Source organism: Arvicanthis niloticus, chromosome 3, assembly GCF_011762505.2.
Source record: "Arvicanthis niloticus isolate mArvNil1 chromosome 3, mArvNil1.pat.X, whole genome shotgun sequence".
Lineage (NCBI taxonomy): Eukaryota > Metazoa > Chordata > Mammalia > Rodentia > Muridae > Arvicanthis > Arvicanthis niloticus.
This window is the reverse complement of record NC_047660.1, coordinates 112,207,915-112,235,562: the sequence shown is the minus strand read 5'-3', so window position 1 is coordinate 112,235,562 and position 27,648 is coordinate 112,207,915. Positions and strand designations below refer to the sequence as shown.

Below are 27,648 nucleotides of genomic sequence, written 5' to 3'. Positions count from 1 at the left end.
GAACTTCATGGCTCTTCCCTGACTGTGTTTGGTACCACTGAGCAACCTCTCCTTGCCTTTATACTCTTCAATTTTAATTGTGCAAATTTCTACTAGTTACAAAGATATATTTGGTGTGACTAAGTTCTTAGAACCACAATAGAGTGATTTACCAAGCAAAAGCAACCTTTATCCACAAGAGCAACTAGACTCCAAATTTACCTAAGCTTGATAATTCAGGGAACTGCTTGCATTCCCTGTCCTAATTATGAGTTCCTTCAAAATCTGCTCACGTCTGTGGTCTTTAGACACCGTGGTGACTGCTGTCATTTCCTAGGGAAGTCCAAAATTAAATGATTTGTAATCTTTTTTCCCCCTGCTATGTGAATATTACTGAGAGGAGACAAAATTTGCATTATCTTGATTAGACTTTAAGAACATTTTGACTCTTTAAAACTCCAAAGAAATAGCAATGTAAGAATTCTGGATGTTGCTGTGGTCTGAATGTATTGAATTCTGTATATTGACACTCTAGGTGTCAAGGTGATGATGACCTTAGAAGATCAGGTCTTTGGGGACAAAACTCTTATGAAGGGGATTGGTAGCCTATAAAAACAGCCTTAGAAACATGGTGTCCACTATGATCTGGAAAGTAGGCTCTTCTCAGACATCAAATCTGCTCCCACCTTGATGCTAGGCTTACCCAGAAGTGTGAAAAATAAGTCTCCAACATTTATCAGCTTCCCTGTCTGAGGAATTTTGCTACAGGGACTGAACAGCCTAAGACAGATGCTTATGTAATTTTTCATAGAGAAAGGCCTTATGAATCTGGAAACAAGTGCCCACAACACTCTACTCACAGGCGCAAAGACACCCTTCCAGACAGGCAGAGTCCTTCCCAGAATTGGAAAAGAGTTCCTCATACTATGTTATCAAAACTCTATTGGCTAATATGCCCAAATTAGTTTCAACTTTACAACAGTCTGATAATGCCCTTTGATTCAGCATGGTTTTCCGTGCTGATAAGATAAGGGGGCTTATGAGAGGCCTTGTTTCTTCAGCCAGTTAACCCACAATTTGGAAACACAACTTACTGTGCAGCCAGACTGCTTGGGGACAGTGTCTGCTCATCATCATCACTCCACACGTGCGTTGAATTGTCACCTACAGCAATAATACATAGGTCAACATAGAAGGTGTCTGTCCAAAGATTCCGTAACTCCACACCAAAAAATAATTAAATAAATAAATTAAAATAAAAAAAATTAAAAAATGCCATAAGTCAAATTAATACTGGAACAAGAAGGTGCAATTTTTTTAAACAAATTTCTTTTTGTTGGAAATATGTAAGGTATTTGTAGAAAATGGTGCCTGTTGATTAAACTCCCAGTTTATTCGTTTCTCGTTCACACATCAGACCATATTATTTTGTCCCAAGACCTGATTCCACATGTGACTTTCAAACACCATAATGAAGATTGAGCACCAAGCAATTTGTTAATCAAATGAAACCACTTCCAGTCTAATGTGTCACTGGATTGTTTTCTCTGCCCCTCCCTCTGCCCCTCATCCACAGACTTGGGCAATTCTGATGTTGATCAAGGAAACATTTGCTCTCACTAATCTACTTTATTGCAAAGAGCAGGCAGAGATCACTGCATGCAGCTACAAATGAGCACTGGCCAATGTAAACAGGACTGTGCAGTCGTCATCTCAAACAAGAAGCTGTGAGGTGGCAGGGGGTTGGGGGAACTGGACCACTAAACTGATTGCAGTGAAACCATAGTAACCGCTGAGATTTGTCCCCTGAAGTTAAAAAAGTCAATGATTCTGCTTGTTATGTAAGTTGAATGATAAAGAGAAAGCAAGTGCATAAACAACATGAAAACTGGAAATGAAAAGTTCTTAAGCAGTCATGGCATAAATGAAAACACTAACTCCAGGGCATCAGGCCACCTCGCTTAGGAAGTGTATCAGTCTCCTATCCTCACACTGGTGCTGTTCACAGTGGGCCAGGATGCTTGGGTGCTGCAGTGTTTTAACAGTAGCCTCGCTGTTTTCCATAGGACATTACATTAGCCACTTTAATGATTTTCCCGTCGTTTCTAGGTTGTGCACCCTCCAGTCTTCAAAAACTGCCCTTGTGCAAAGCTATGCAGAGACCCATGCTTTTTAAACGTTTTCTGTCCTATTGAAATAAATGAATAGCTAAAAGAACATCCCAGAATTTAACACCCGTCCCCATCTATTTTCTGAATTGTTCATGTCTAAGTTGGCTTGGCCTCTAGTCACTGTCAGAATGGCCTTTTCAGCTTTCCTGTTCAGTGGAGTGAAATTTTCTGAGGTTTATCCAAAGGGCAATTGAATATTATTGTCCACCTTATAGAACATGTATGATCAAGTTAAAAGACCAGCAGCAAAGACACCCGCAATAAATACACCTAATTAGTATTGGTGCTAACATTACTCACTTGATACCCATATTTTGAAAAATTAAGGCCAGAAATCTATTGAGTTTTATGATTTTTCAATGGAAATCTTTGTACGGCCATTTTCCCCAAGATCCATCTTGCTCACGTTGAACTTGTGTGTGAGGCTTATCAGCAACTTGGTTGGTGTTTGTACACACTCTGGTTATAAAGTTTCTCTTTTCCATCGGGCCATTAAAGTGAATCACTAGAAATTAACTTCATGTAATCAGTGAGGCTTAGCTCTGAACTTAAATGGAAACTTTTTCCTCTGTCCACTGAAGGCTATGAAGTATTTGGGAAGAAATATTTTTATCAGTAGACTAAACAGACCAAAATGAATGGGAACATATTAAAACCATTAAAAAGCAAGATTTTACTTCTCTGACTTTTGTTGGATTAGGCATGTATAAAATGGTATCCACAGACACCTAGATAACCCTCTGCGTTAGTGAAGTTTATTTTTTAAATTATTATTACTTTGGGGTAGTGGTATACAAAGAAATGGATTTCATTGTGATGTTTTCTACGTTTTTCTATTTGTATTTATTTATTCAATTGATTTCTCAGGCACACTACAGAATAAGTGTTGGGGTCAGAGGTCAACTTTGAGAGTTGGGTTTCTACTTCTACTTGTGAGTCCCAAACTGAACTTAAAACATCATTCTTGTTAGCAAGCACCCTTACCCACCTCGCTGGCCACTCTCTGTGACATTTTCATATAATATGCATACACATATATAGTATGTATGTACGTATATATGTATGTATGTGTGTATGTGTATATGTGTGTATATGTGTGTATATGTGAATGTACATATATGTGTGTATGTATATATGTGTGTATTACATTGTATATGTATGTGTGTATGTATGTGTATGTATGTGTATGTATGTGTATGTATGTGTATATATGTATGTGTGTGTGTCTGTGTGTGTGTATGTGTATATGTGTGTATATGTGTGTATATGTGTATGTACATATATGTGTGTATGTATATATGTGTGTATTACATTGTATATGTATATGTGTACATATGTGTATGTATGTGTATGTATGTGTATATATGTATGTGTGTGTGTCTGTGTGTGTGTATGTGTGAGTGTCTGTGTGTGTGTCTGTGTTTGCGTGTGTATATCATTATGCTTTGTCCATTATACTCCATTCTCTTCTTTCTCCTGCTTGCTGAACCTCTTTATACTTCCATAAAGTCACCCTTCCGCTTCTATGATACATACATTCCACTACTCTCTTTTAATTTCCATCTCTCCCTATAGATTCTTTCTCTCTTTTCATGGTTTCCTTTTTAATTTTCTTCCTATTTATCACCTTTTTATCTACCTAAACTTAAAACTGGGTTCTAGATATAATAGCAAACCTGGTATTTGTCTTTCCGAGCCTGGCTTATTTCACTTAACATAATGCTCCCTTGCTTCACTTATTTTCCTGAATTTTTTATAATTGTTTTGTTCTTAACACCCCAAAATCTCATTGTGTGTAAATGCTTAATATCCTTTATCTATGCCTGTGCTGATGGGCATCTAGCCTGTTTGCCTACCATGGCTGTAATGAATAATATGAGAATATGCATGGATGTGCAAAGCACCTATGCTATGCTGGCTATAAGCCGGGGGGGCTTTACTTTGCTTTAATTAACCTTTACTTTCTTATTTATTATTGCATGTGTGTACAGCATGTGTGCGAATGTTGGTACATATACGTGTCATAATACACATTGGGAAGTCATCAGATTATCAAGGCGAATGCTTGTTCCCCCACTCCCAGCAGTCTTGCCCACCCTGTTCTCTGTATTACAATACTGTTTCACTGGATTTATGAATTTTCAAAGAAGCTCGTGCTCATGAGTCACAGAAGTGACCTCTGCTCCTGAAACTCAGTCTTCATAAAAGGAAGTTCTTAGTATTGGAGATCCAGAGACCCCTGGGGCAGAGTACAGAATTTAGATACCTTATCACAAAGAGAGGAGACAATAGCATGTCTTCCTGGCTGATGAGGAGGCTTTTGAAGGTGCCCTAAGTGTATTTCTAATTCAGGCTGGACTAGAGGCATGCTATAGGGAGCAGGGAGCATGGTGGTATCAGACTGTGTCGGATACTGGGGCATGGCTATGAAACTTGTCATTTGGGAAAAAGTGTGGCATGACATGTCATACCCCATCAGTGGCTGAATAGAAGTTCTGCAGTTTGGCGGTGGCAGGTACTGACATGTTTCAGTGGGAAATATGTGTCCTAGTGTGTCTGAAAGGATGCATGAGTGGGGTCATCTATAAAGGAGCTTAAGGGACCTGGCTTTGGGAACAGATAGGTCCAGGGTCCACTCTCAGACTGGCCTCTTGCTGGTGGAGTAACACATGTCAAGGCAGGTGTGGAATGGGTAATATCTCAGAATTGTTTTGATAATAAAGTCACTTAGCATTCACATAGAGGGTACTATTGCTTTCCTCATTTTTAAGAGTGCTGCAGTGAGAGCTACTATGAGTCAAATCATCCCTGTGCCTTGCAGCAACACAAAGCCTAGGGAACAAGTCCATAACCTTCAAATATATGACTGAAAACCTCCAAGACTAAGCATGTGGTGACCTGGCCACAGATGGCAAGTGGTCAGAGACTCTCCTGTAAATGAATTAGCATCACTGGTTTGAATTTGAGTTTCCTGAAGGATTCCCAGGAATACCTTTGGGAAACTGTCAAAGGCCATGAAGTTTCTGTTCAAGCTGGGATTAATGACTAGGGAAAGAGAGTTGAATGGATCTGCACTACTGCCCTCAGACTGAAGACCTCACGCGTGCTTAGATTTAATAACAAAGAGGACCTAGGCACATCCAACTATGCAGATAAAAATAGCTTTTCTGGCTGCATTTCCTTGTTACCTTGACGATCACATTGTGTGTTTTAACACTTAACATTTTTTAGGTCATTAACATAGTCATAGATACAAATCTTGACCGTTGTTAAATATGGAAATACAGAAAACTGAATCACATCATTCACCAGAAAAGGGTTTTGCTGTCAGAAATATTGTTTACTTTTGGCTTCTAAATCACAGATACACTCTTGTCTTCTTGGGAGAAAAACCTTGAGATGATCACTTTGCTTTATATTATTTATATGTTATTATTAATTATGTTATTTTATCATTTAATTAAGATGTCAGTCTGAAGATGAAAAAAAGAAGAATCATCATAGAAACATGAATCCCTAAAAGTCTTTAAAACACAAATATTTAAAAAAAAAATAAACCGGGAAATAATTAGCACACTGCCTGTTCTCTGGGCTAGACTTTTAAGAGAGTAAATCTCTCCTGATGTTCATAAAAACATCAGCATTAGAAACAATTAACCATGCAAATGAGTCATTAATTCTGTAACTGTAGATAGAAAACATCTCTTTGCCAGCAGAACCTGGTATATAAGGATGTCGGACTCTGCACTGAAAATTCTACACAGGCTTCTAATGCCTGCCTTTCATAAAGCGACCGAGACAATACAGGGAGCATCAGCTTTTTGTCTGGTGCTCACAGTATGCTTACTTTAGAAGAATCCAAAAGCAGAATGTTCCTTGTTTAAAAACCGGCAAATGCAGATAAGGAAGCACAATTCTGAATTCATTCAGAAGAGGTAAATGTTACCCTGTGTTTGCTTCGGCAGCGGGGATTTGTGTCTCACAGCTCCAAGTCTGCATGTGCCTGTGTGTGTCCACCCGACTGTCTCCATGTGGCTTCTACGTAATGACATTCTATATATTCAAAGCTGATATTTTCAGCTCATGCAACATGCTACCTATTGTCTTCCTGGGGACGACTGACTTTTACTGATAGGTACTTTATGCTATGATGTCTACCATGCATTTTCAAGAGGTTGGGTGAGCATTTATTTTTACCATTGAAATATTCTTTCAGATTTTTTTTTTAAATTCAAGTATAGAAATGAGGGTGCATGCCAGGTGTGCTGGCACACACCTTTAACCCCAGCACTTTGAAGGCAGAGGCAGGTGATCTCTGTGAATTCAAGGCTAGCCTGATCTATACAGTGATTTCCAGAACAGCCAGAGCTACACGGTGAGACCCTTTTCTCAAAAAACAAACAAACAAAAAGCCCAAACAATCAAGCAAAAAAAAAAAAATAGGACACAAATCTTACAATTCAGTTTAGGCTTTTGTTCCAAAAAATGATAATATAAAATCTATTGATTATGTTTCCTATCTGATATTCATCTTCTATTCCAAACATAGACATGTTACACTAAGAGAGCTCATTTTTACATAAAGAAAACTTTTAGGAACTTGTCCTCTTTCAGACCATGGCTTCCTTTGTTTACATTTCCCCATCTCGGAAGAATACTGTGTATACATGATTGCATCAGTTGTATTCTGCCTCATTTTTCTGGTGGGCTTTGCGATGCTGTATTCATACAGCAAAATGGAAATGCTATACCTTGCGTCGGGGAGTCCAGAGTGTTCAGCAGATGTTTAACAGACTTCTGGAGGGTGTTGAATCCTTCATCGGTCTGAACACGTGGGTAAACCTTCTGCACTACCAGCAGCACCCTAATGAGTGGAGAAACAAATTAAACCAGATTGTGTATCAAGGCTCACAGACAGAAGCAAAAGGTTATTCAAGGAGAAAATGGCTACAGTATAGAAAATGATTGCTATAAAAGACAAGATGCTGTTTTTTGTAATTTAATTACCTCATTGTGTATTCATGCACAAAAATCCCCCAACACTGTTCTTGAACCAGTACAGAGAACTTAATGTTTCCAGAATTGTAAAGACTTGTACTCCAGGACCCTGACGTGAGGAAGCAAAGGTCCTAGCAGGTGTTTTGGTTTTGCTTTTCCTGTTAAGAATTATAAACAAGTGGTCTCAGCAGCCCACAATGAAATGAAACTTTTTGTTTGTTTGTTTGTTTGTTTGTTTTGTTTTTCGAGACAGGGTTTCTCTGTGTAGTCCTGGCTGTCCTGGAACTCACTCTGTAGACCAGGCTGGCCTCGAACTCAGAAATCCACCTGCCTCTGCCTCCCAAGTGCTGGGATTAAAGGCGTGTGCCACCACTGCCCCCAAAAAAGTTTTTTTTTTTTTTTTTTTTTTTTTTTGTTTTTTTTTTTTTAATTAAAGAAAAAAAAAATTAAATGCTAGAAACTATTTTTGTTAGAAGTCAATCTTAGATCCAGTTTCAGGAGTAATTATATAAGCATGTCACATATATGAATATTTTGCTAAAGAAATGATCATTTTTTAAAGCAGAGCTAATGCTAATTAAAGACTGTATTCTGTCCCACTGTATAAGTGGCCCACAGGCACTGCTCCAAATGCAGCTCAAATTTAATTTCCAAACACCCCACACTGGCTTTCTGTGAGTTATGTAACCAATAAGACAGGCATCCACACTGGGGACACACTACTTTTTTTTTTTTTTTTCAAAAGTAATTCACTTTTGCTTGAGTTCCTTTCGCATCTCCAATTAACAACTAATTATTCAAGAAATATCCTTTTGTCTCTTTATGGTCATTAGTGCATTTCTAAAACAGATGCAGCTTCTGTGTGAGGCCGTCTGAATCTCACAAATACAGTGATTTGTACCAACAATCAGAGCTTAGTCAGCATTTTAACGTGAATAGAAGCACCTTGACCCCTGAGCTGTCTTGTTGGTTCCCAGGGCTTTGAGTACAAAAGACCATTGCCACCTATTTACCACTGCGGACCTGGTACCGCCCAAATGAGCCACTCCTTTTTCCTTCTCAAGTATCTCATCGGGAAGCTGAAAGTTTTCTTCAGCACTAGATCCGGTATGTGAGTAGAAAGAACCTGCACGTTCTACATTATTTTTGGAATCTTTAACATTTTAACTGGAATCAGTTTAGTCTTAGCTCTCTAGGTATGAGTGAAACCTAAATTGTAAGTATCTCTTAGGTAATTTCTAGCATAATATATAAACATGTATATAAATACGAATGCATGTTTACATAATAAATACACATAAATTATGTGTGTGCATATTTTAAAAATTTTGGTTCTCCAATGCTTCCATGAAGCTAATTTGATTTGCCTTGCTTTTTCAGATGGATACAGTTTAAAAGTTAAATAACTGACCAGACAGTAGTGACTGACACCTTGAATCTCAGCACTCAGGAGGCAGAGGCAGGTGGGTCTCTATAAGTTTGAGGTCAACATGGTCCAAAGAGTTGGTTTCAGGACAGACAGTACTACACAGAGGAAAAGTGAAATAACTTACCAAGGTTACCTGGTTAGTAATAAGCACAGATGGTTTGACTAATTTCAAAGGCTATATGTGACCTTTAGCATAAAAGGTGCATCAGCATGGGGGAGGAGAAACATAGACCACTCATGCACAGAACCACAGACACTGCTGACTTAGTACCCCAGGTGTGCTTAGAGTGTTCAGACACAGGACTGGGGCTGTATTTTGTTCTCTTCTGCTTTCTCTGTGTAACAGTCAAGATTTGGGAAGTTTTATATTTGCTCTTAAGAACCTTGTCATTTGCGTTGGGTCTTCAGTAGTATAATTCTAGCCTACTGAGAATCTCCTGGTTCTTTGAGTTGTCTCTGAACTCTGGTAACCATGGACACTTGCTGAATGGGCTTCATCTTGTATTGATTTCAGCTAATTTACAGCCAATCTCGCTTGTTGGTCTAACACCTCAATCTATTGTTTCAAACTGAAGGACTGAACACTTGCCAATCTAATGACAACAGCCAGCATCATTGTTGCTAATATTATTAATAAACTGTCAGCAAGCTGAATTTATTTTTAGCAAATTCAAACACTAGTGATGCACTCTCATCCTCTCTGAAATATGTTGAGCCATGGATCAAAATATATTTCATAGATTTTTAATTTATCATATAAAGTGGAAATTATTCAAAACAAGTCACTTTCTTCATAAAGGTTTTTAAAAGGTTCATGACCCAGTGTAATCTTTTGCTCATAAAAGCTGGAAATTATGTATGGTCTTTCACAGAACCTTCTGATAGGACTCATTTTTGCTAATTACTGTTGTAATCTTAACAGCATAATCTGATATTGAAGATTATTAATATACAGATTACAATTGAAAAAGACAGGCAAAAGAAGAAAGTAAAACTTTCTGGGGGTCACTTGTCTCTTTATTTTGTGCAACAAAGGGTGAAATAAGGCAATGAGACAATAATTTGATGATGAAATTTTGAGGAAATTGTGGCTTTTAATGATATTGCCAATTTAGTAATAATATTTATTTATTAAGATTTATTATAATTATGATTAAGATTTATTATAAAATACAAATTTTACTTTAAAATGGAATTGCAATTAAAAATAACCTGAGATATGTTTAATTTTAAGTTTTCTAATAATCATATCTCAAAAAGCTAGGAGAAACAAAACAGATTTTAATACAGACTTCAATTTAGCTGAAAACAAAAATCTCATCACCTGGCATTCAGTATATAAAAATTAGTAAAACATTTAAAATCTTTTATCGTACTGTACCTTCAAACTTTACATGTGTTTTACGCCAACACAGAAGGCACTTCAATGCAAATTTACTGTTAGCATAAATCTTTGCATTATATTGCTTTTTTCTTTTTCAACTGAAGGTATATGTTTTCTAAAATCAGGTAACGGACGAAGCCCAAGCATATTATTGCTAGAAGATATTGCTTTTATGTAAAATAATTCTGTATGTAGTATGGTGTTTATGAAAGAGAGAGACTAATTATGGAGACCCATATATGAATTTGCAATTGCACATATCCAAGCATATAGCGATGGGGACCAGAAGACTTTAGGATGTCTTCCTCCATCACTCTACCATATTTCAGTGAAACAAGATCTCTTAGTGCAATGAATCCAGCCAGGCTTACTCCTGGAATCCACTTATCTCCACCCCCAGAGATGAAGTTACAGGTACACACAGCCATCTCAACATACTTATGTGAAGGACTTGAACTCAGCTCTCTACTCTTGTGTAGCAAGTATTTGTTTCCACTGAGCCATCTCCCCAGACCTGAGAAGAATTATTTTTTAAAGAAATAATGTAGTGTAGGGATGAACTAAATGTTTTCTAATATAATTAAAGATTGATCAGCTCTAAGATATTACGCACTGGCCACAAATAGCTGTTGAAACTTAAAGCACTGGTATTCCCTTTAAAGATTTATTTTTAATTATTTGTGACAGAGGGTATTATGTGCACATTAGTGAAGGTGTCCCTGGGGACTAGAGGAAAGTGTTGGATCCTCTGTAATTGAAATCATAGTTGTTGTGAACTGCCTGGTGGGGTTCTAGGAGTTGAACTCAGGCCCTCTGCAAGAGTAGTATGTACTCTTAACCTCTGAGCCATCTCTCCAGCTCCAGACTATTGCCATTCTCAATTGAGATGCTTTGCCCTGTGTTTAAATTCCGTTAAACTTACAGAATTTTTGAAGAAGTAAAGCCACACATTCAAGATGTTCCAAACTCATTTAAAAGTTTTCCAGTAACTAAATTAAGCACAAGTTTTAAAATTTTAAGTTAAGGCTCAGTTGTTAGTTCCTCTGTCACTCTAGCACATGCCAAGTATTCAGAACCTTCGCTGATCATGATACCATAATAAAAATAGAAAACATAGAAATCAACAGAAAATCAAATTTACCAGATCATTAAGGAAACAATGTTACTTAATTGAAGTCAAATGACACTGTCTTGCAAAAGCAAGGAACAGAGTAGGAGGAGAAACTTACAAACCATATATCTGATTAAGTAAACATTTAAATCCATGGAGCCATATATGCCAAACAATGCCATCCCTGCGTGTGCTAGCTAGTCTTACATCAACTTGACAGTTAAGAGTCGTATAAGAGGAAAGAACTTCAATTAAGAAAAATGTCTCCATAAGATCCCGCTGTAAAGCATTTTTTTGGTGATTGATGAGGGAGGACCCAGCCCATTGTGGTTGGTGCCAATCCTGGGCTGGCAGTTCTGGGTTCTTTAAGATAGAATGAGCAAACCATCAGGAGCAGCATTCATCCATGGCCTCTGTATTAGCTCCTGCCTCCAGGAACCTGCCATTTGTGTTCCTGTCCTGACATCCTCCAGTGATGTGGAAGTGTAAGCCGGAATAAGCTCTTTTCTCTCCAACTTGCTTTTGGGTCATGGTGTTTCATCGCAGCAATCTTAGAAACCCTAACTAAGACATCATCTGTTGACTTAGAAAGACCATACGAAGGAAGTCAATCCCATTGAGGTGACTAGAGTAAACGAACAGGGCTATTTTATGTAGAACGGTACAAACCCCACGGAGGCAATTTATTCTTACTTGGCTTAGTGACATGTGCACAGAGCTCAGGTTGTTCCTGAATGATCCCGTGTTACTGATCCAAGCTGGGTCTGCTCTCTGCCTCATTCTCGCAAACTCCAGGATACAAAATGATACAAAGTTCTGAGGTGAGCATTCCTTTTGCTTCCTCACGGATGCCTGCTGGCCTCCATGAGCAGACACAACGTGTCTTTCTTCTACACTTAACTGACACTCACCTCCATCACTAAAAGTCTCAGGCTGGATGCTCAGGGACCGCTTTCCCAATGTTTAAATGACCTACCCGACAGTAATTCTCACAGGAACCAGTTTTTAAAGACTTCTTTGTGAGCAATTTTAGTCCAATTAACGTTCCATTTACTCACCTGTTTGCCTTTTGAAGAACACTGAATAGACTGCTCAGTGAGGTGTCATTCTGAAACACGTCTGGTAAGCTTGACAGAAGTTGCCACACTTCTCTTTGCTGCTGCACTTGAGAGAAAAAGGACAGCACCTGGACAAGTCCCCGGAACACCCTCTTCTGGTTGTCGGGGTCACTTGACATCTTCAAAAGTCAAACCACAGAGGAAAAGGATGATGCGTTAGCATTTATAATCGCACGGTTTACTGTCTTCAGAAAATTTTTTTTTAATTAGATTTTTCACATTCACGCTGTTTTCAAATCCTCACTCTGTTTGAAGCCATCTCTATCTTGGAAAAACTGTGAACATCTCTCAACATCATTGGATTTTTTTTCCCCTTTAGAGTTCTGGATATTAGCATATTTAAAGTTTGATTAACAAAATCATTTTTGTTATAAAATGTTCTATGGTAGATATTAAGAAAGTAAAGCCAATTTAATTAAAAGAAGATGAACAAGTTAATTTCTAAATGTTTTTCTTTTTTTAATACTATATGTGCTCTTTGGGAATTTAATACAATGTGTTTTGCTTGTACTCACCCACTACACCCCGCACCCCATACCCACTACCCCTTTTCAACCTACTCAACTTTGTGTCCTCCTTCTTTTTTTCCTTGTCTATCAAATCCAACTAGTGTTGCTCATATACTCCCTGATAAGCCACTTCCCCCTGGAGTGTGGTCATCTTATCAGTAGCTACACACTCTTAAAGAAAACTGAATCCTCCTCACCCAGCATCTCTCAGTAGTCAATACCTCCTTGACTAGCGCTGAGACATCATGCCCACCTCTCTGCACCATGCTGGGATTTGGTCTAGCTTGAGCTTCTACAGGTCTTAAGCATGCTGCCACAATCACCGTGATTTCATATGTGCAGCCTCCCTTTTGTGTCCACAGGACCCTGAGTAGTGGGTTTTTTTTTCCTTATAACATTTCCTGGGAGTTGTAGGCATATTGTTCCCATATCTTTTACTAACTAGGATGTCTATTTTTGGTGGAGATCCATTAAAACTAATGTGTGTGGGGAAATGGCAGAAATATTTTATAGATATACTCATGAAGAAATATGTTTGCTACGGTGCTTACTATCAGAGCTATATATAATAGAATAAAGTATTTCCAGATTCTGTTGCAAAGCTATGAACATTAGTTATAATGAACCCCTAACAAGTGTGATCACCACACTAGCAATAACTGTACTGATTCAATAAACCAGGAAAACTATGGGTTTTGAATCACATGGTCCAGATAGTGTCTTCAGAAGTATTTCTTCATTATGTCCTCAGTGAAAGCAATTCTCTCCATATTATCAGTCAGGATGAACCTTCCATCTGTCTTAATTTGATTGGTTTTGAACGGTATATTTTTAGCTACTCAGACTACTCTACTTGACTGAAGAATTTAAGTGAGGAAGTGTTTGTTTGTTTGTTTGTTGTTTTTGTTTTCTAGTACTAGGGGTTTTGAGCAAACCTTCTATCCCTGAGCTATATCTCCAGCCCTCTTACAGTTCAAGGATGGGAGAGTTTCATATAATATTTTAGCTATTACAATGGTGTCCTTAACCTGGTTCTTTTGAAAATGTACTAAAGATACATTTTAAAAAATTAAAAGTCACTTTCAGTTTAATTTAGAAAACTAAGGGGAAATGTTAAAAAACTGGCATGCTTCATTTATTCCTGTCTATAAAATTTGTGAAAAATTCTGAATTTTTTCAATTTTTTGTTACATGCAGATCTTATTAAATTTAGCTATTGGTTTCTTGATTTCACCATCACAACTTAAGACTAGCTTATACAGATATCACAGAAGAAGATTGGCTCCAGTGTGTAAGATTTGAGAAACAGGGATGGATGATTGAGTCAAAAGCCACCAAATGAAGTTTGATGTCGCGAGAAAAATAAAAAGACATCACCCATTTTTCTAACTTCCGACAAGAATATGAGTCTTGTAGTTGAATTATTAAACTTGCATTCTCTCCTACATAACCACACTCCTGGTCTCAGGAAACACATTCATTACTCAACATAGAGCAAGCCATATTTCATCTGATGTGTGTGTCCATTAGCCATATGAAATATTTCAAATTCAACTTCAAATCATTTCAGTCCTGCATATTTTAATGATAAATATCCAGTACTTAACATCAAATCTTGGGTATAAATGTTTATGTGGAAATAAATTATGCTGAAGATTACAAATATTCCAATCAATATTTTCCAGTCCATGTGGGCTACAGAGTTGCTTAGTAATTCATAGTGAGTCAGATTGGGGATTCAAAGAATGGAAGTGCAACCCCTCTAATTATGCATAAGATTTTTAATATATATATGTACATATATACATATGTATGCACATATATATATATGTATATATATATAATCTGTACTCACCTGAGAGACCTGATATTTTAGTTCCTGGAGAGAAGACTCTAAAAGTGTCATGTTTGAAAGGCAGAATTTATTAAAAACATTTTTTCCTAGAGTGACCCAAGAGAAGGCATAGTCCGCCGTGTACCCCGGATAGCTGCCACACAGTTCTCTTCGTATGTCTTCTGAAGTTGAATTTTGCTTCAGCAGCTAAAAGTATGTGAGAGAATTGGGAAGTGATATTAGAAAACATAAATAGAAAAGGATTTTCATCTTCAAGGTCACTGACCTATCTTCACAACGGCGATGTTTAAAGTTCTGCCTTTTGAAACATTAATATACAATTTTGCCCGTGTGGAGCTGTAGAGGAAGGGTATGCATGGAGGTAGACGTTCTTGTTGTGGTTTTGATTTGACTGGTTCACATTTCATTTATGTAATTGAACTTACTTCTTATGTTTGACAACATAAAAGCACCCAATGTTTTCAGACAAAATCTTTGTGAATAAAAACCATATTAATATTTCTTGGGCTTTATTTGGCATAAACTCAAGTGTGTTAACTCTGTTTCTCGTAAAATTGGTCATAATCTTTGGGAAAACCTCATAAAATGCTTCAAGATCTGCTCTTAGGACTAATTGTGTTTATTCCAAAAGTGGACAGATGGCTTGCATTTTCTTTCAATCTCATGTGCAGAAAGATAAAAAAGGAAAGACATGAAAATGTTATTTAAATGGGTAAGTCAAGCTAATTACAATGAGCAATAATGGGAAATAATTTTCATAATGGAATCATTGTAACTGAGCAATGTTTTCCATAGCACAGGAGAACCACAGAAACACTCCTCCAGCCACCATGTTGATCACCATAATAGTTTATGCATTTGCAATGTTTACTGCGTCTAATTGTAATACTCAAGGGTTTCCTTCAAGTAGCTAACTCATATGACCCTATGAGGTAATGGTTAACTCCATTATCTCCTTAAGTTTACATCATAAAATTTATACTCTGTTCTCCAGCAACTCAACTTCAAAGTATAATGGAACAAGACAGGATCCACTTATCTGAAAGGCATTGGAAGTGCTAGGTTTTCTGGTCATTCATCCACAGCCTCGATCTAACACATAAACTCACTCTGAAGTGATTTCTCTACTTGTTCCTGCAAGGGTTGCAGAAAGCAGCAAAGAGAAAGAAAGAAACTGGAGAGATTGCTGACACAGGCATCAATATGTCATCCTAATTCTTACATCCCTGCCTTGTTCCAACTACTCGAAAAATATGTGTCCATACATACAAAATTCTCTTGGGGCTTCTATCTCTGGAATATGTGGTTTTGTGCTGTCTCACAAAATTCTAAACTCTCATCCCATATGAAACAGAGAACTTGGAAGTTACAATACAGTAAAGCAGTAATTCTATGCATTACAGAAATTGTCTGAGCCAATACAAACTCCTGGGAAGCAAGAAAAAAGCAGCATGAAATGGTACAGATTTTCCTTGTGACCCAGTGAAGGAAGGACTTAGGCTGGAATTAATTGGGAATGCAGAGCAACTCTAAGTCACACAGGGAGCCCTAGCAAGCATGAATGTGACAGAATATCAATGTTCAATGTCTAGAATACATATACTATAATGTCTAGACTATATATATATATATATATATATATATATATATATATATATATATATTAGTAAGAAAGTCTAACACAACCAGCACAGGGAGGGTCTGCGTAATTGTTGATTATGATGTCTTTTCATGGAATCTATTTTTGTGCTATCTTTCTGTTCTTATTTTATTTGTTTTGATAGGACATGACTCAGTTCAATGAGATGCCTCTGTTACAATGGCAACCCAAGGTCAGGAATAAACTCACAGTGAGCAGTAGTGGCTAGGATTACTGGAATGGGGATAAATGTCAGAGGCATGTCTTATGATTCAAATGGGAGAAATGCTTAATATATAGATAAAGTGTGTGAGAAAGAAATTGGGAGAGAAGACAAGATGGAGAGAGAAAAGCAAGATGATACAGGTAACCAAGGTGACTGAAAGATAGCAAGAAATTGAGAATGTAGTTAACTGCAAAAAAAAAAGCTATTTTCTTAAAGTTATTCACATCCATTTTCTACACACACACACACACACAAAGAGAGTGAGTGAGAGCCGGTTGTCGTGGCGCAGGCCGGTAGGATTTGCTGAAGGAGGCAGAGGCAGGAGGATCACGAGAGTGAGTGAGAGAGAGAGAGTACGCTTGTAGACTTCCAGCTCATACTCTTATAAAAGAGTGTTTATTATCTTTAAATCTGAGGAATCATAAAGTAGGTTATTTCTGGAAAACAGAAAACTCCATAGGTAAACTCTCTAAAATATGTTAAGGAAAATATATTTCAAAGAAAAAAAATATTTCTACTTAGGGGAGAGATTTCCATAGCTCTAATTTGTCCAAAGATATTAGCGTGGATGAGACATCAAATGCAGAGTTTTTACAGCTTCACTTTTTTTATTTCCTTGCTTCATAAAATTGAAAGATCACATAAAATACTACATTATTTCTTAGTAAGTCAAAACTGTAAGTTCAATGAAGGGACTTACTAGGGCAGTAAATAAATGCCCAAGACCTTAAGGAATTTGCAGTGTGTTAAAATTAAGCTATGATTGAAAAGTGCCCAAGAAAAGAACCTGCCTTAGACAATACTTAAATTGGAGACATACTGTAAACCCCTTCCTGCTTGAAAGATCCCTCTATCAATGTAAAATATGTTTGTCCATTGCAAAAATCAATTAAGTTACCTTTTCCAAATCAAGGATGCGTGTAAGCAATTGGCTACCATTGAAATTTTCTGTGCCCATTCCTTCCAAATCATAGCTTGGTCTAGGAGGTATTGTGCCTGTGATAGAAGGGAGAGTATGTTAGAAATTTAAATACATACAGACACATATGCTTGCAAATGGGCACAGACACATAAGATTGCATAGCTATGTGACCTCATGGGCCCCACAGCAAGAATGTGCTCACATATGACTCTCCCATGAACATTTCATGCTGGCAAAATGGCAGATTTTGTAAGTTTTTCTTTCCACATAAAATTGTCATGGTTTTAGTTTGATCTTCTATTCCCCCCCACACAAACATTTTGATGGCATTTGCGTTCATTCCAGTTTCTGCCACTAAACTTCATCACCAGTGTTATTGCCCAATAAACAGAATCATTTCTGTGCAGGCTCAGGGGATTGAGGTGCCCTGACCAGCTCCATAGATCCATCATCTCCAACATCTGTTCCAAGGATCAACCAGTGCACATCTGGTGATAATGGTCTTTCTTTTTAATTATCCAATTGGGATGCTGAAATCTGCTTAGGATCATAAATCCCTCCTCACCAAAGTGGTTCCTGAATGATATTTTAGATCAAATAGATGGGATGAAGCAACTAGTTTAGACTATAATATATTCTAACGAAGAAGTTCCCAAAGTGGCCTTGTTTATACTACTTATAATGTGGTATAGTTTTCTGAGTATAGAGTATTAATTAACAAGAGTGTAGATTCATATCTATTCCATGAATGTCCCGAAAGCAAGTATGTTGATTTTTTAACATATTGGGCACAATTATTTGCTATCTTCACGATAGAAAATATCAGCATTTGAAGATACTGGTAATATATTTCAGGAGGGCCTTTATTTTAGTGCCTATAGGGTTGAATAATTTACTATCTGATTTCTCTAGACCCAAGCAATCTATTTATTAGATAACCACCCAGGAGAAGCAACATAATCTATAGATACCGAGCAGAGCAGAGCTTACTAGACTGTGAGACTGACATTACTTCTGCTGTGCCTTAACCTCCTCAAGCAGACAGCCACAGATCAGTCATAACAACCTTAACTCCTGAGACAATTGCCCAGCGTATTGCCTATCATGGATTTAAACATCCCACTAATATGATCCTTCTTTCCCCCAAAGGAGCAATCAAATTATAACAAGCCAGGAACTTTGTTCTGTTCCTTAGTTATGTGCCCAGTCCCTAAGGCACCAAGTAGAAGACAGCATACACCTAGTTCATATTTGTCAAATGAATGTAAAACAGCCCTCTGGGTTGAGGGCTTGGGGTTCTGATTAGTGTTTCTTCAAGGCACCAGCATCACTTATATAAAAAGTTAGAAATTTGTATTTTTACAAAGCAACTGAAGAATTTCAAGGCACACACAAATTTGAAGGGTTCTGGCTTTATGTGAAGGATGGTCAAGCTGAAGACTTTGAAATCTGGCATGAGGTGGCAGAAAGAAGCCTACAGCTCAAAGATCACTGGACATGATCTGTCAAACTCCTGTCACTCTTATGACCTAGTGCTTAAGCTCACTGGGTTTTATGATCTTCACCTGTTAAGATGAAAGTTTGGACAAATCTGTGAGGTCCTTGACGATCATTTTTGTTGCTGTAAATTCCATCCACCCAAGTTCTATTTATTTTGCAGGTGAAGTCCTGACTTGGTGCAATTCTAAATATCTAGAGTTTTCTTCCTATAAAGCATTTCAGTCAGAACTGAATTTCTAATTATTCTTTAGGACTTTGTACAATCACAGTGCCAAGCTCAGGCAGCCATGGGAAATCCTGGGACCCCATAGGGGCAACCTAAATACTCCATTTTTATTTGAAAATCTGAAGTTGAAACCTTTAAAAGAGTATCCCTTTTGCTGACTGTTACAAAAGTCTATTCGAAGCCTTACAAGAGAGAGCTGGCTTACCCAATGATGTGTGACTTCTTTCTGGAACTTGGGTGCTCCGGAGTGATAAATTGCTGTCCCTCTTCAGGTTGGATGACTTTTTCAGAATTTCGCTAGAGAAGAAATAGCAAGAACTCTCTGACTTTCTCCACATTAATTTCAATTAACTAAAGCAATGTATTATGCAGACGGTTCAGGGGCTCCAAGGACTTGCAGATTTCCTACCTATTTTCTAGAATATTAAAGGATGGGGTCACTTAACCAATGTACCAATGGACAGATAAGGTTTCCTGCCTGGTAAACTTTTATTTTTTGATGATGGACTAGATGAGACTTTAAAATAGTCATTAGTATTTTATTCTTGTAAAAAGAACTTGTTGAATAAAGCATTGTAGGCAAACACTGAAAATATTTATGGCATTCTTTTTCTTATTCAAAAGATGACAGATCCCAAGTACAGGAGTCATGTTTTGAAGACAGAAACAAGGCCTGCTTGTTTGGCACAGATTAAAAAAAAAGTCTACTGCATTTAATTATGGATGGTGTTTTGATTCAAAGGAGAGTAGTACTTACAGACAGATTCAAGGAACAAGAAAAGAATAAACATTTGGTAAGTATCTAGTATGTGCCAGGAACATAGTGGGATTGATGCCCTTATAGGTGACACTAGGTATAAAGGAATAACATTAAGCCACATTTCTAATTCCACCGAATATGTCAATGTGATGACAACTGCATTGTGAGGTCAGGTATTTCCATGTGACATAGCCATGCTAGCTTTTGGAAGAAAATAGTATTGAATTTTCTCAAATTTAGTAACCATTTTAAGAATGCATTCCCTATATTTATGACTAGTACTAAAATGCGCGCGCACACACACACACACACACAGAGAGAGAGAGAGAGAGAGAGAGAGAGAGAGAGAGAGAGCAAATAAACATATTTTCTTCCATTTTTTCAGTAGTGAGTATTGAACGTAGGACTTCATGTGCACCAGGCCAGAACTTGACCAGTGAGACACAATGGCCATTCCCAAAAATGGAAATAATATTTTCCTGAAAATTAGATACAACTAAACACAAGCACTTAAAACAGATTTGTCTCTTCCACAAACAGAATACCTCAATTGAAATCACTTTCAGAATTCTGGGGAGTTGGTGAATTGTATGTAATTGTTTATGAAGTGTATAATTAAGATACATAAAGATGGCCAGACAGTTTATAATTCTACTTATACTTGAGCTTCAGCCAGACTCCCGCTTTATACAGGAGATCTTAGCGATTTCTAATTGGGAAACTGTGTTCAGTGGAGGGTTTTGTTTTGGTGTCTTCTTTTTATAAAAATGGTAAGAAGAGGTAACATTTGTTTCCAGTCCCCAGTGTTTTTCCAATATTCTCCTTAAAATGTACTGGTTGCTCCAAAAGTTCTGCATTCTTAATGCACGCTTGAATTATTCATGGCCATGACTACATTCCCCTAAATCTTCTTACATTCCTTATGCTGACTATTCGGATGGGAAAGCCATTCAGATGAAAATAAGAACTGACCTGAACTTTCCCCTTCTCTCAAAAAAAAAAAAAAAAAAAAAAAAAAAAAAAAAAAAAAAAAAAAGAAGCATTAGAAAGTTGGAGAAAGTTGGGTTTGCTTTACTTTTTTTCCTTGACTTTTTTTTTTTCCAGTCCAGCTTGTAACTCTATAAGGAAGACCACTGAATATCAACACATTTTTAAAATAAAGAAAAAATGAGAACAACAAAAACACCCTGCCTTCATAAAAATTTTAAGGACCAGGGACAGGAAAAACAATCCGAGAAGACCAAGAAAGATCAAAATAGCAAAGAAGCGCCAAGGGATCATACACTGAATAACAAATAGGAGGAAAGAGGGGGAAAGAGATGGGCAGTTAACTGTGGTCTTAGGGAAGCAAGACTGCTTCTGCCACACACACAGAGCCAGGCTACACAGCTCCTCTTGTCACTTAACAGTCCTGACCCTACTCCTGCCAAGAGGACAGCTCCTTCTGTTCCTGGACATCAGTGAAGTTCTGGTTCCAGACAAGGGGCTCTAGAGATTCCAGTTCTGGGAGAATCCTCTCTAGACCAGAAAGTGACATGCATGCCACGCCCACTTCCTTTCGTGAGTCTGGGCTGTGGGAGCGTGGAGTTAGAATGTTGTATGTACCTTACTGTTTGTCCTCCAGAGAAATCTCCCCAATTTTATTTCATATAGATATTAAAAGTTGAAATACAACTTCTGTCAAACAAAGATAATTTTATTACCCCTCTCACAAAACACAAAAAGGGGTAAAAATGAAGCCAGCTTTTCTGAGTGGCTTCCTCTGTGCTTTCTAATGAGCACCCTTAGAGAGTGTCAGGAGAGGAACAGGCCCTTTCTGTTACTTCACATAATTAATTCCTGCATATAAGTGCCATAACTTCTCCATTTTAGGTTGTGACATCTCGGATACCAGGGAGCAAGCACCACATCTCATTCAACTCTTCATTCTAGGATCTAATGCAGCCCACCTAGCACTGGACTATTCGATGCAATGGCTGATTAAATAAAGAGACAGTATCACTGGGATGTGGACAACGCACATGGATTCGAGGTAGAGGAAACTAGAAGTCTCAGTTCTGTTTCTTCCTAAGAGATCTTGGATATTGTTTCCCTCATCTGTGTGTTAGGGACATGAGCTAACTTGAAACAGGTGAACTAAGCATCTCTGTGGGACCCCCTCACCATAGGCATGTTCAAGTCTTCAGGCATCCTTGCAGAAGCCAACACCCAGCGGTGGCATTACAGACATAAACACGTAATGGCAGCCCTCCCTAGCTGTGATCATCAGTAGCTTACCAACATGTATTAAATTTCTGTATAATCACAATGGGCAAATCAAATAGGAAAATCAAGAGTTTCAATACGTTCATGAGGGGGAGGAGCTAAGCAAGGACACATACAGGGGGTGATAAGAAAATATAATGGTACCACTAGATTAGAGCTATCATTGGTTGTATTTGTAGAGCATAGATTCACAACCTTAACCTGAGCCCCTGTCACCTGATTTTTCCTTCATTGTCCCACTGTCCAACTGGGTGTCATCTAAGAATGCCTTTACTTGCTTCTCTCAGAGAGTATTTGACAATCCAGTGTCTGGAAACATAGTCATTTGTCACTACCTCAGTCAGGATGCACTTGGTACTTAGTAGGCAGAGGCTGGCGATGATACTACACACCCTCCAACACACTGCACAAGAATGAATTATCTGTCCCAAGTATCAGCTGTACCAAAGCTGAAAAATGCTGTAGGAGTCAAGACACTGGGTGTGATCACACGTGGATAACTTATGCCCATTCACATTCCCCACAGCCAACTTAGGAGACTTAAAGTTCCGACTCAGGAGCTCTGAGTAGCTGGAATGAACTCATCTGAAATCTGTCTCATATGGGATAGCTCTGAGATTAGATGAAAGCATTATGCAAAGTGTAAATAGCCTCTGAAATTGACACATCTGATTCAAGAAAATTTATCCTTGAAAGTGAGCCAAGAATGTCTGACACACATCAGCAAGTGGTCCATAGTGTTATCTAATGGACCTTCGTTGGTGTAAGATGTGTGTATGCATACCACAGAGTTGGTTGAGGACCTTTCTCCTAACATGCCAGAGATGAGAACTTTTGCCTCAGTGCCCTTTATGAAAATTTTCCTCTCAGTTATAATGAAAACTTAACCCAGAATAGATTTGACTTCTCAGATGTGTCTACCAAGAGCTACATTTGGGAAATGTTACATTTGTCTATATATGTCATCATAATAGGACTTCTGCACTTGCTCCCGGGTGTCAGTGTTTCCTGTGCGAGAGAATGACTACCTGGATAGGTAATGTCTGTGTGCCATGGTGAAGTCTGTCTATAAAAAGCACTCTTACCCCGAAAGAGACATATGGCCCATCCTGGAAAGAAGCGTCTGACATTCTTTTTTTTGTCTCTAAGGGTTAGTTAAAATTTTGTAAGTATTTTTCACTTCTTCTCAGAATCAGAATCATATGTAGTGACATCTGGAAGAAAAATGTGCTGTAAGGCTGCATCTGATCCCCTTCCACCTGTCATTCATCACTGACTTAACCACAGATAGACGCGGGATACTATCGCGGCCATGGAGTCATTCACACTTAGGCGATTCAGTCGGCCTTCCTGGCTATCCCTGAGCCAAAGCCATTCACAGAAAAAAATTTAATTGCCTCAATTATCTCTCTGATTTTATTCTGACCTTCATTCTTCAAGGGTCGTCCACCACTTCAGCTATAATACCTACCTGTTCCTTTCTAAACCATTCTCATCTAGGTCACCCAGTTATGATCAAGATTTATAAATTCCTTAATATGTTGACCTATGCTATAATTTTAATATTCATAAGAAGGCCTTGGGATTTATGTTATCTGCTAGAACAAGAATATGTCTAAAAGTTTTTCAAGGTCCTGTGTTGAGTGGATGAGGAAACATGTAAGAGAAGACAAGTGCTGGGAACATGGATAATAGAGAGGAAGAGGCAAACGGTGGCTTTTTCAATGACAATGTGCAATTATGTTCTACCCAGACACAGAATAGATGTGGCAACACTGAGAAAATTCATGAAAGTCACAATTTTTTTTAAAAAGCCATTTTCCTGTCTTTCCATGTTGATTAATCCACATGTTCATTTATGGTTTTTTTTTCACTAAGTTCTAGGATTCTTTCTTTGTGGTTTATCCTAAACACATCTTCTATTCTATGTAACACAACCACAACTTCTATTCTTAGTGATGAAACACTTGTTAACACAATTTCACATGCACATACGTGTGTGTGTGTGTGTGTGTGTGTGCGTGTGTGTGTATGATTAAGGCTTGAGCCAAGGGCCTTGGCACATGCTAGACAAGATTTGAGCTGCATCCTCAGCGCTCAAAGGCAGCCCCTGGGAGACCTCTCCTGCCGTCCCCTACCCAAATCTACTTGCTGTTAGATGTACTCTAACGGTGCATCTAACAGCAAGATCCACAATGGTTTAAGAAAGCTGTGTGACGAGTCAGCATCAATGTGTAATGTTCTGGGCATAGTGAGAGCTGAGAACAAATATTCATCACATTTACCGTATTATGCAATCATTTGACTGTTATTTTGTCTCTCTGCCTCTTCCTCCGAGGTTCTAAATTCTTGTTGAGCATGAAATGTGCATAATTCATCTTTATATCTGCAGCAACTTACATCATCTGTAGCACGTTTTATGTAGTCAATGTATTCAATCTGGCTGAAAAACTGGCCTATGTGACAGCTTATGCATCTTTCCAGTTTCTTCTTAGAGAAATAAATTTTAACCTTTATTTTAACACCAATTCCACTTAAAATGACTATATTTGAAATTAAAACAACATAGGAACTATATATATACATATATATGTATACATATATATACATGTATACATATATATACATATGTATACATATGTATACATATATATATGTATATATATAGTTCCTATCTAGATGAAATAGAATATATACATATACATATATATATATATATGTATGTATATATATACATATATATATATGTATATATTCTATTTCATCTCTATAATCAAACTGCCCTAACCTCCTTCCTCCTTATCTTATTTCTAGTGTTTTCAGATTCATTTCAAAACTCAGTTATATTTGTTTATATTTTCTAAAACACACACACACACAAATTCCCTGAATAAATCACATCAGCTATTTTTCCAGTTCTGCAGGGGCCTTCAAATAGGATCAAGGACATGAATTCAGAAGCCATGGGTCATGAAAAAGTGTGATCAAGAACAGCAGTGGAATCTGCAGAAGCAGATGCACCCCTCCCCAGAGTCCCCAGGAATGCTGAATCACTTCTCCAAATAATGACCCTGTGAGCTCTGAGGGGGTGATCTCTGCCCTTCACCGACTGTGTGAGCAATGGCATGGGCCAGAGGTTCCCACTGTGTGATGTATTCTTAGACACTGCGTAGGGAAGAAGTACAGGGGTAAGCTCTATGATGTCAAACTATCCATCACTCTAGGGAGTAGGAAAGCTGTAAACACAACCATCCCTTTGCCACACAGATGCTGAGTTCAGCATCTTTGTTGTTGTTGTCATTGCTGTGTTTTCTTTCTTCCTTTCATTGTGAAGCTAATGCTTAGAGGAGTATGAACTTAATAACAGAAGGCTAGTGCCTAAATCAAAATCAATCCCAACACCAGGCCACCAGCCATGCAGCAGTGACTGCAGCGTGATTATATCTTTCAGAAGAACATCTATTAAAGGCAATATCGTGGGCCTCTTTTGATGCCACCAAAGGTGTTTCTTTCCTCAGTCTGAGACCGGAAGAGGAAGACTGTTTGGTGTTTTAATGAGGCTCTGCTGGTGAATCTTTCTTCACCAAAGGGAAGCAATTTAGGAGTTTACTGAGTAACCAGGTGCCCGTTTCATTGCAAGGCTATATAAAGCATAAAAAGTTAATAGCATGCCAGAAAATATCATTAATACAATTTTATTATTGTACATAATTTCCTAAATTAAGCTCCAGTTAGTTCAGAAAAATACTGAATGTGAAGCAATATGCAATGAAGTAGATAAATAACCTGGAGGTTAGAAAATCATTTTAAGTAGCAGACATGACCAATTGCATTTGACTCTCTACACTAGAACATAGGAACATCCCCTTTTGGGGAAAAGTTTATTATTTCCATGAGGCCCTTGTAATGGGTAGAAAACATCATAAAGAAGAAAGTCATAATAGATAGATAGATAGATAGATAGATAGATAGATAGATAGATAGATAGATAGATAGATAGATGGATACATGGATACATAGACACATAGACAGACAGATAGACATGATGGATGGATGGATACATGGATAGATAGATAGATAGATAGATAGATAGATAGATAGATAGATAGATAGATAGATAGATAAACAGATAGATAAACAGATAGATGAATAAAAAGTAAATATCCTAAGTGTCTTCTCTAATGCTCAGGTTGTAAAACACTGATCTCCAACAACCATCCCTCTCAAGATTTCCTTTCTATCATTGGTGAAAACTCCTTTCCTTCCTTTAGTATGGAGAAGGTTGCTTAAGTATGTTTTTTAAGCATTTTCAAGGAACAGAAGGATTTTGTCTTCTCTACCTCTGTGCCATTGGGAATGGTGTCTGGCCTGTGGAAGTATCATCAGCACTATTTGTTGAATAAATTAATAAACAAGTGAGAATATTAGAGTTGTTTCAAGCAATGAACCTGATCAACTCGATAAAGCAACAAAACCCATGAGAATTACCAACCCAAATGCAACAACGTTATGTTCCACATTGTTTCTATGGTAATTCTTGACATGTTTACAGTTTATGCTAAAATGATTTCATTCGATCATTCTGTGCTACATGTTAAAGAATTTAACTTTCAAGTTTGAGAACCAAGGATCTCTTATCTTTGATTCAGTGTACCTTTTAAAGGTATCTGTTATCTCACAGTTGATTTAAATTACAATATCGTTTGCAGTTCTATTGACAGGTAGGCTCCTGGGCATTTCTTTAAGATTAGATTTCCAAGGAGAAAGCCGAGGTTGTAAATGATAAGACTGTAATTGGTCTCTATTGTCTATCTTTATTCTTCAGCTGTTTCTCACATCATAAAACAGAACATGAATTAACCCCTATTTAAAGGTTATTATTTACTCACTGTACTTTGGAGGGCAAGGTTCTCTGTGTAGCCCTAGCTGTCTAGAACTAAAACTAGCTTTGTAGTTCAGGCTGGCCTTGAACTCAGAGATTTACCTGCCTCTGCTTCCTGACTATTGGGACTAAAGGCGTGCGCCACCACCTCCCAGTTGATTACTATACTTTTGCCATTATCACTTTGCATTTTGAGACCTTGGGTTTTCTTATTTGCACTTCCTGGTTTCCACTATAACTTGAAGGACCACATATAGTAATATAAATGTGTCATTCTTCCTAGAGATGAGTCCCTGCTGTTTACTTTATATCTATGACTGAGTCTTAGGACAATGTGTCACTGACATTAGGACAATGAGGTAGGGAGAATCTTTGAGGGAAACAAAAAAGAACCTCAGCTATTCATCTTAAAACAGAAAATCTGAGGAACTAACTGCCCCAGAATAAATAGAATGTGATCTATCTTTCCTAATGCTGGGACTTCAGAGTACACTCACTCTGTTCTTTCTCAGTCATATTCACTCACATAGAAAATAAATGTTCATATAGTTCTCAGATGGATATAATGGTTGTTTCACAAGGAAAGACATTTAATCTTTCAAAAAAAAAACCTAGCATATCTAAAAAGCCCTGCCCCTCATCTCTCCACCCTCCATCCCACCCCCACACCCACC

At 37.7% G+C, this 27,648-nt stretch overlaps 1 protein-coding gene and 1 long non-coding RNA gene across 2 annotated transcripts in view; one reads left to right on the top strand and one right to left on the bottom strand.

The window, feature by feature from the left end:
- Window positions 1–27,648, bottom strand: part of Abca12 (ATP binding cassette subfamily A member 12) — a 165,416-nt gene that overhangs the window by 83,182 nt on the left and 54,586 nt on the right. Inside the window, exons 4-9 of the mRNA XM_034498585.2 lie at window positions 19,273–19,364; window positions 17,318–17,415; window positions 14,555–14,740; window positions 12,131–12,309; window positions 6,902–7,014; window positions 1,074–1,143 (exon numbers count right to left, since the gene is read on the bottom strand). Coding sequence (XP_034354476.1) covers window positions 1,074–1,143; window positions 6,902–7,014; window positions 12,131–12,309; window positions 14,555–14,740; window positions 17,318–17,415; window positions 19,273–19,364 — 738 coding nt within the window. The remainder of the gene's footprint in view (window positions 1–1,073; window positions 1,144–6,901; window positions 7,015–12,130; window positions 12,310–14,554; window positions 14,741–17,317; window positions 17,416–19,272; window positions 19,365–27,648) is intronic.
- Window positions 8,123–27,559, top strand: LOC117705849 (uncharacterized). The gene is made up of 5 exons (XR_004606448.2): window positions 8,123–8,255; window positions 8,529–8,611; window positions 19,692–19,861; window positions 21,700–21,859; window positions 25,009–27,559. It is a non-coding gene; the product is annotated as an uncharacterized LOC117705849 (long non-coding RNA).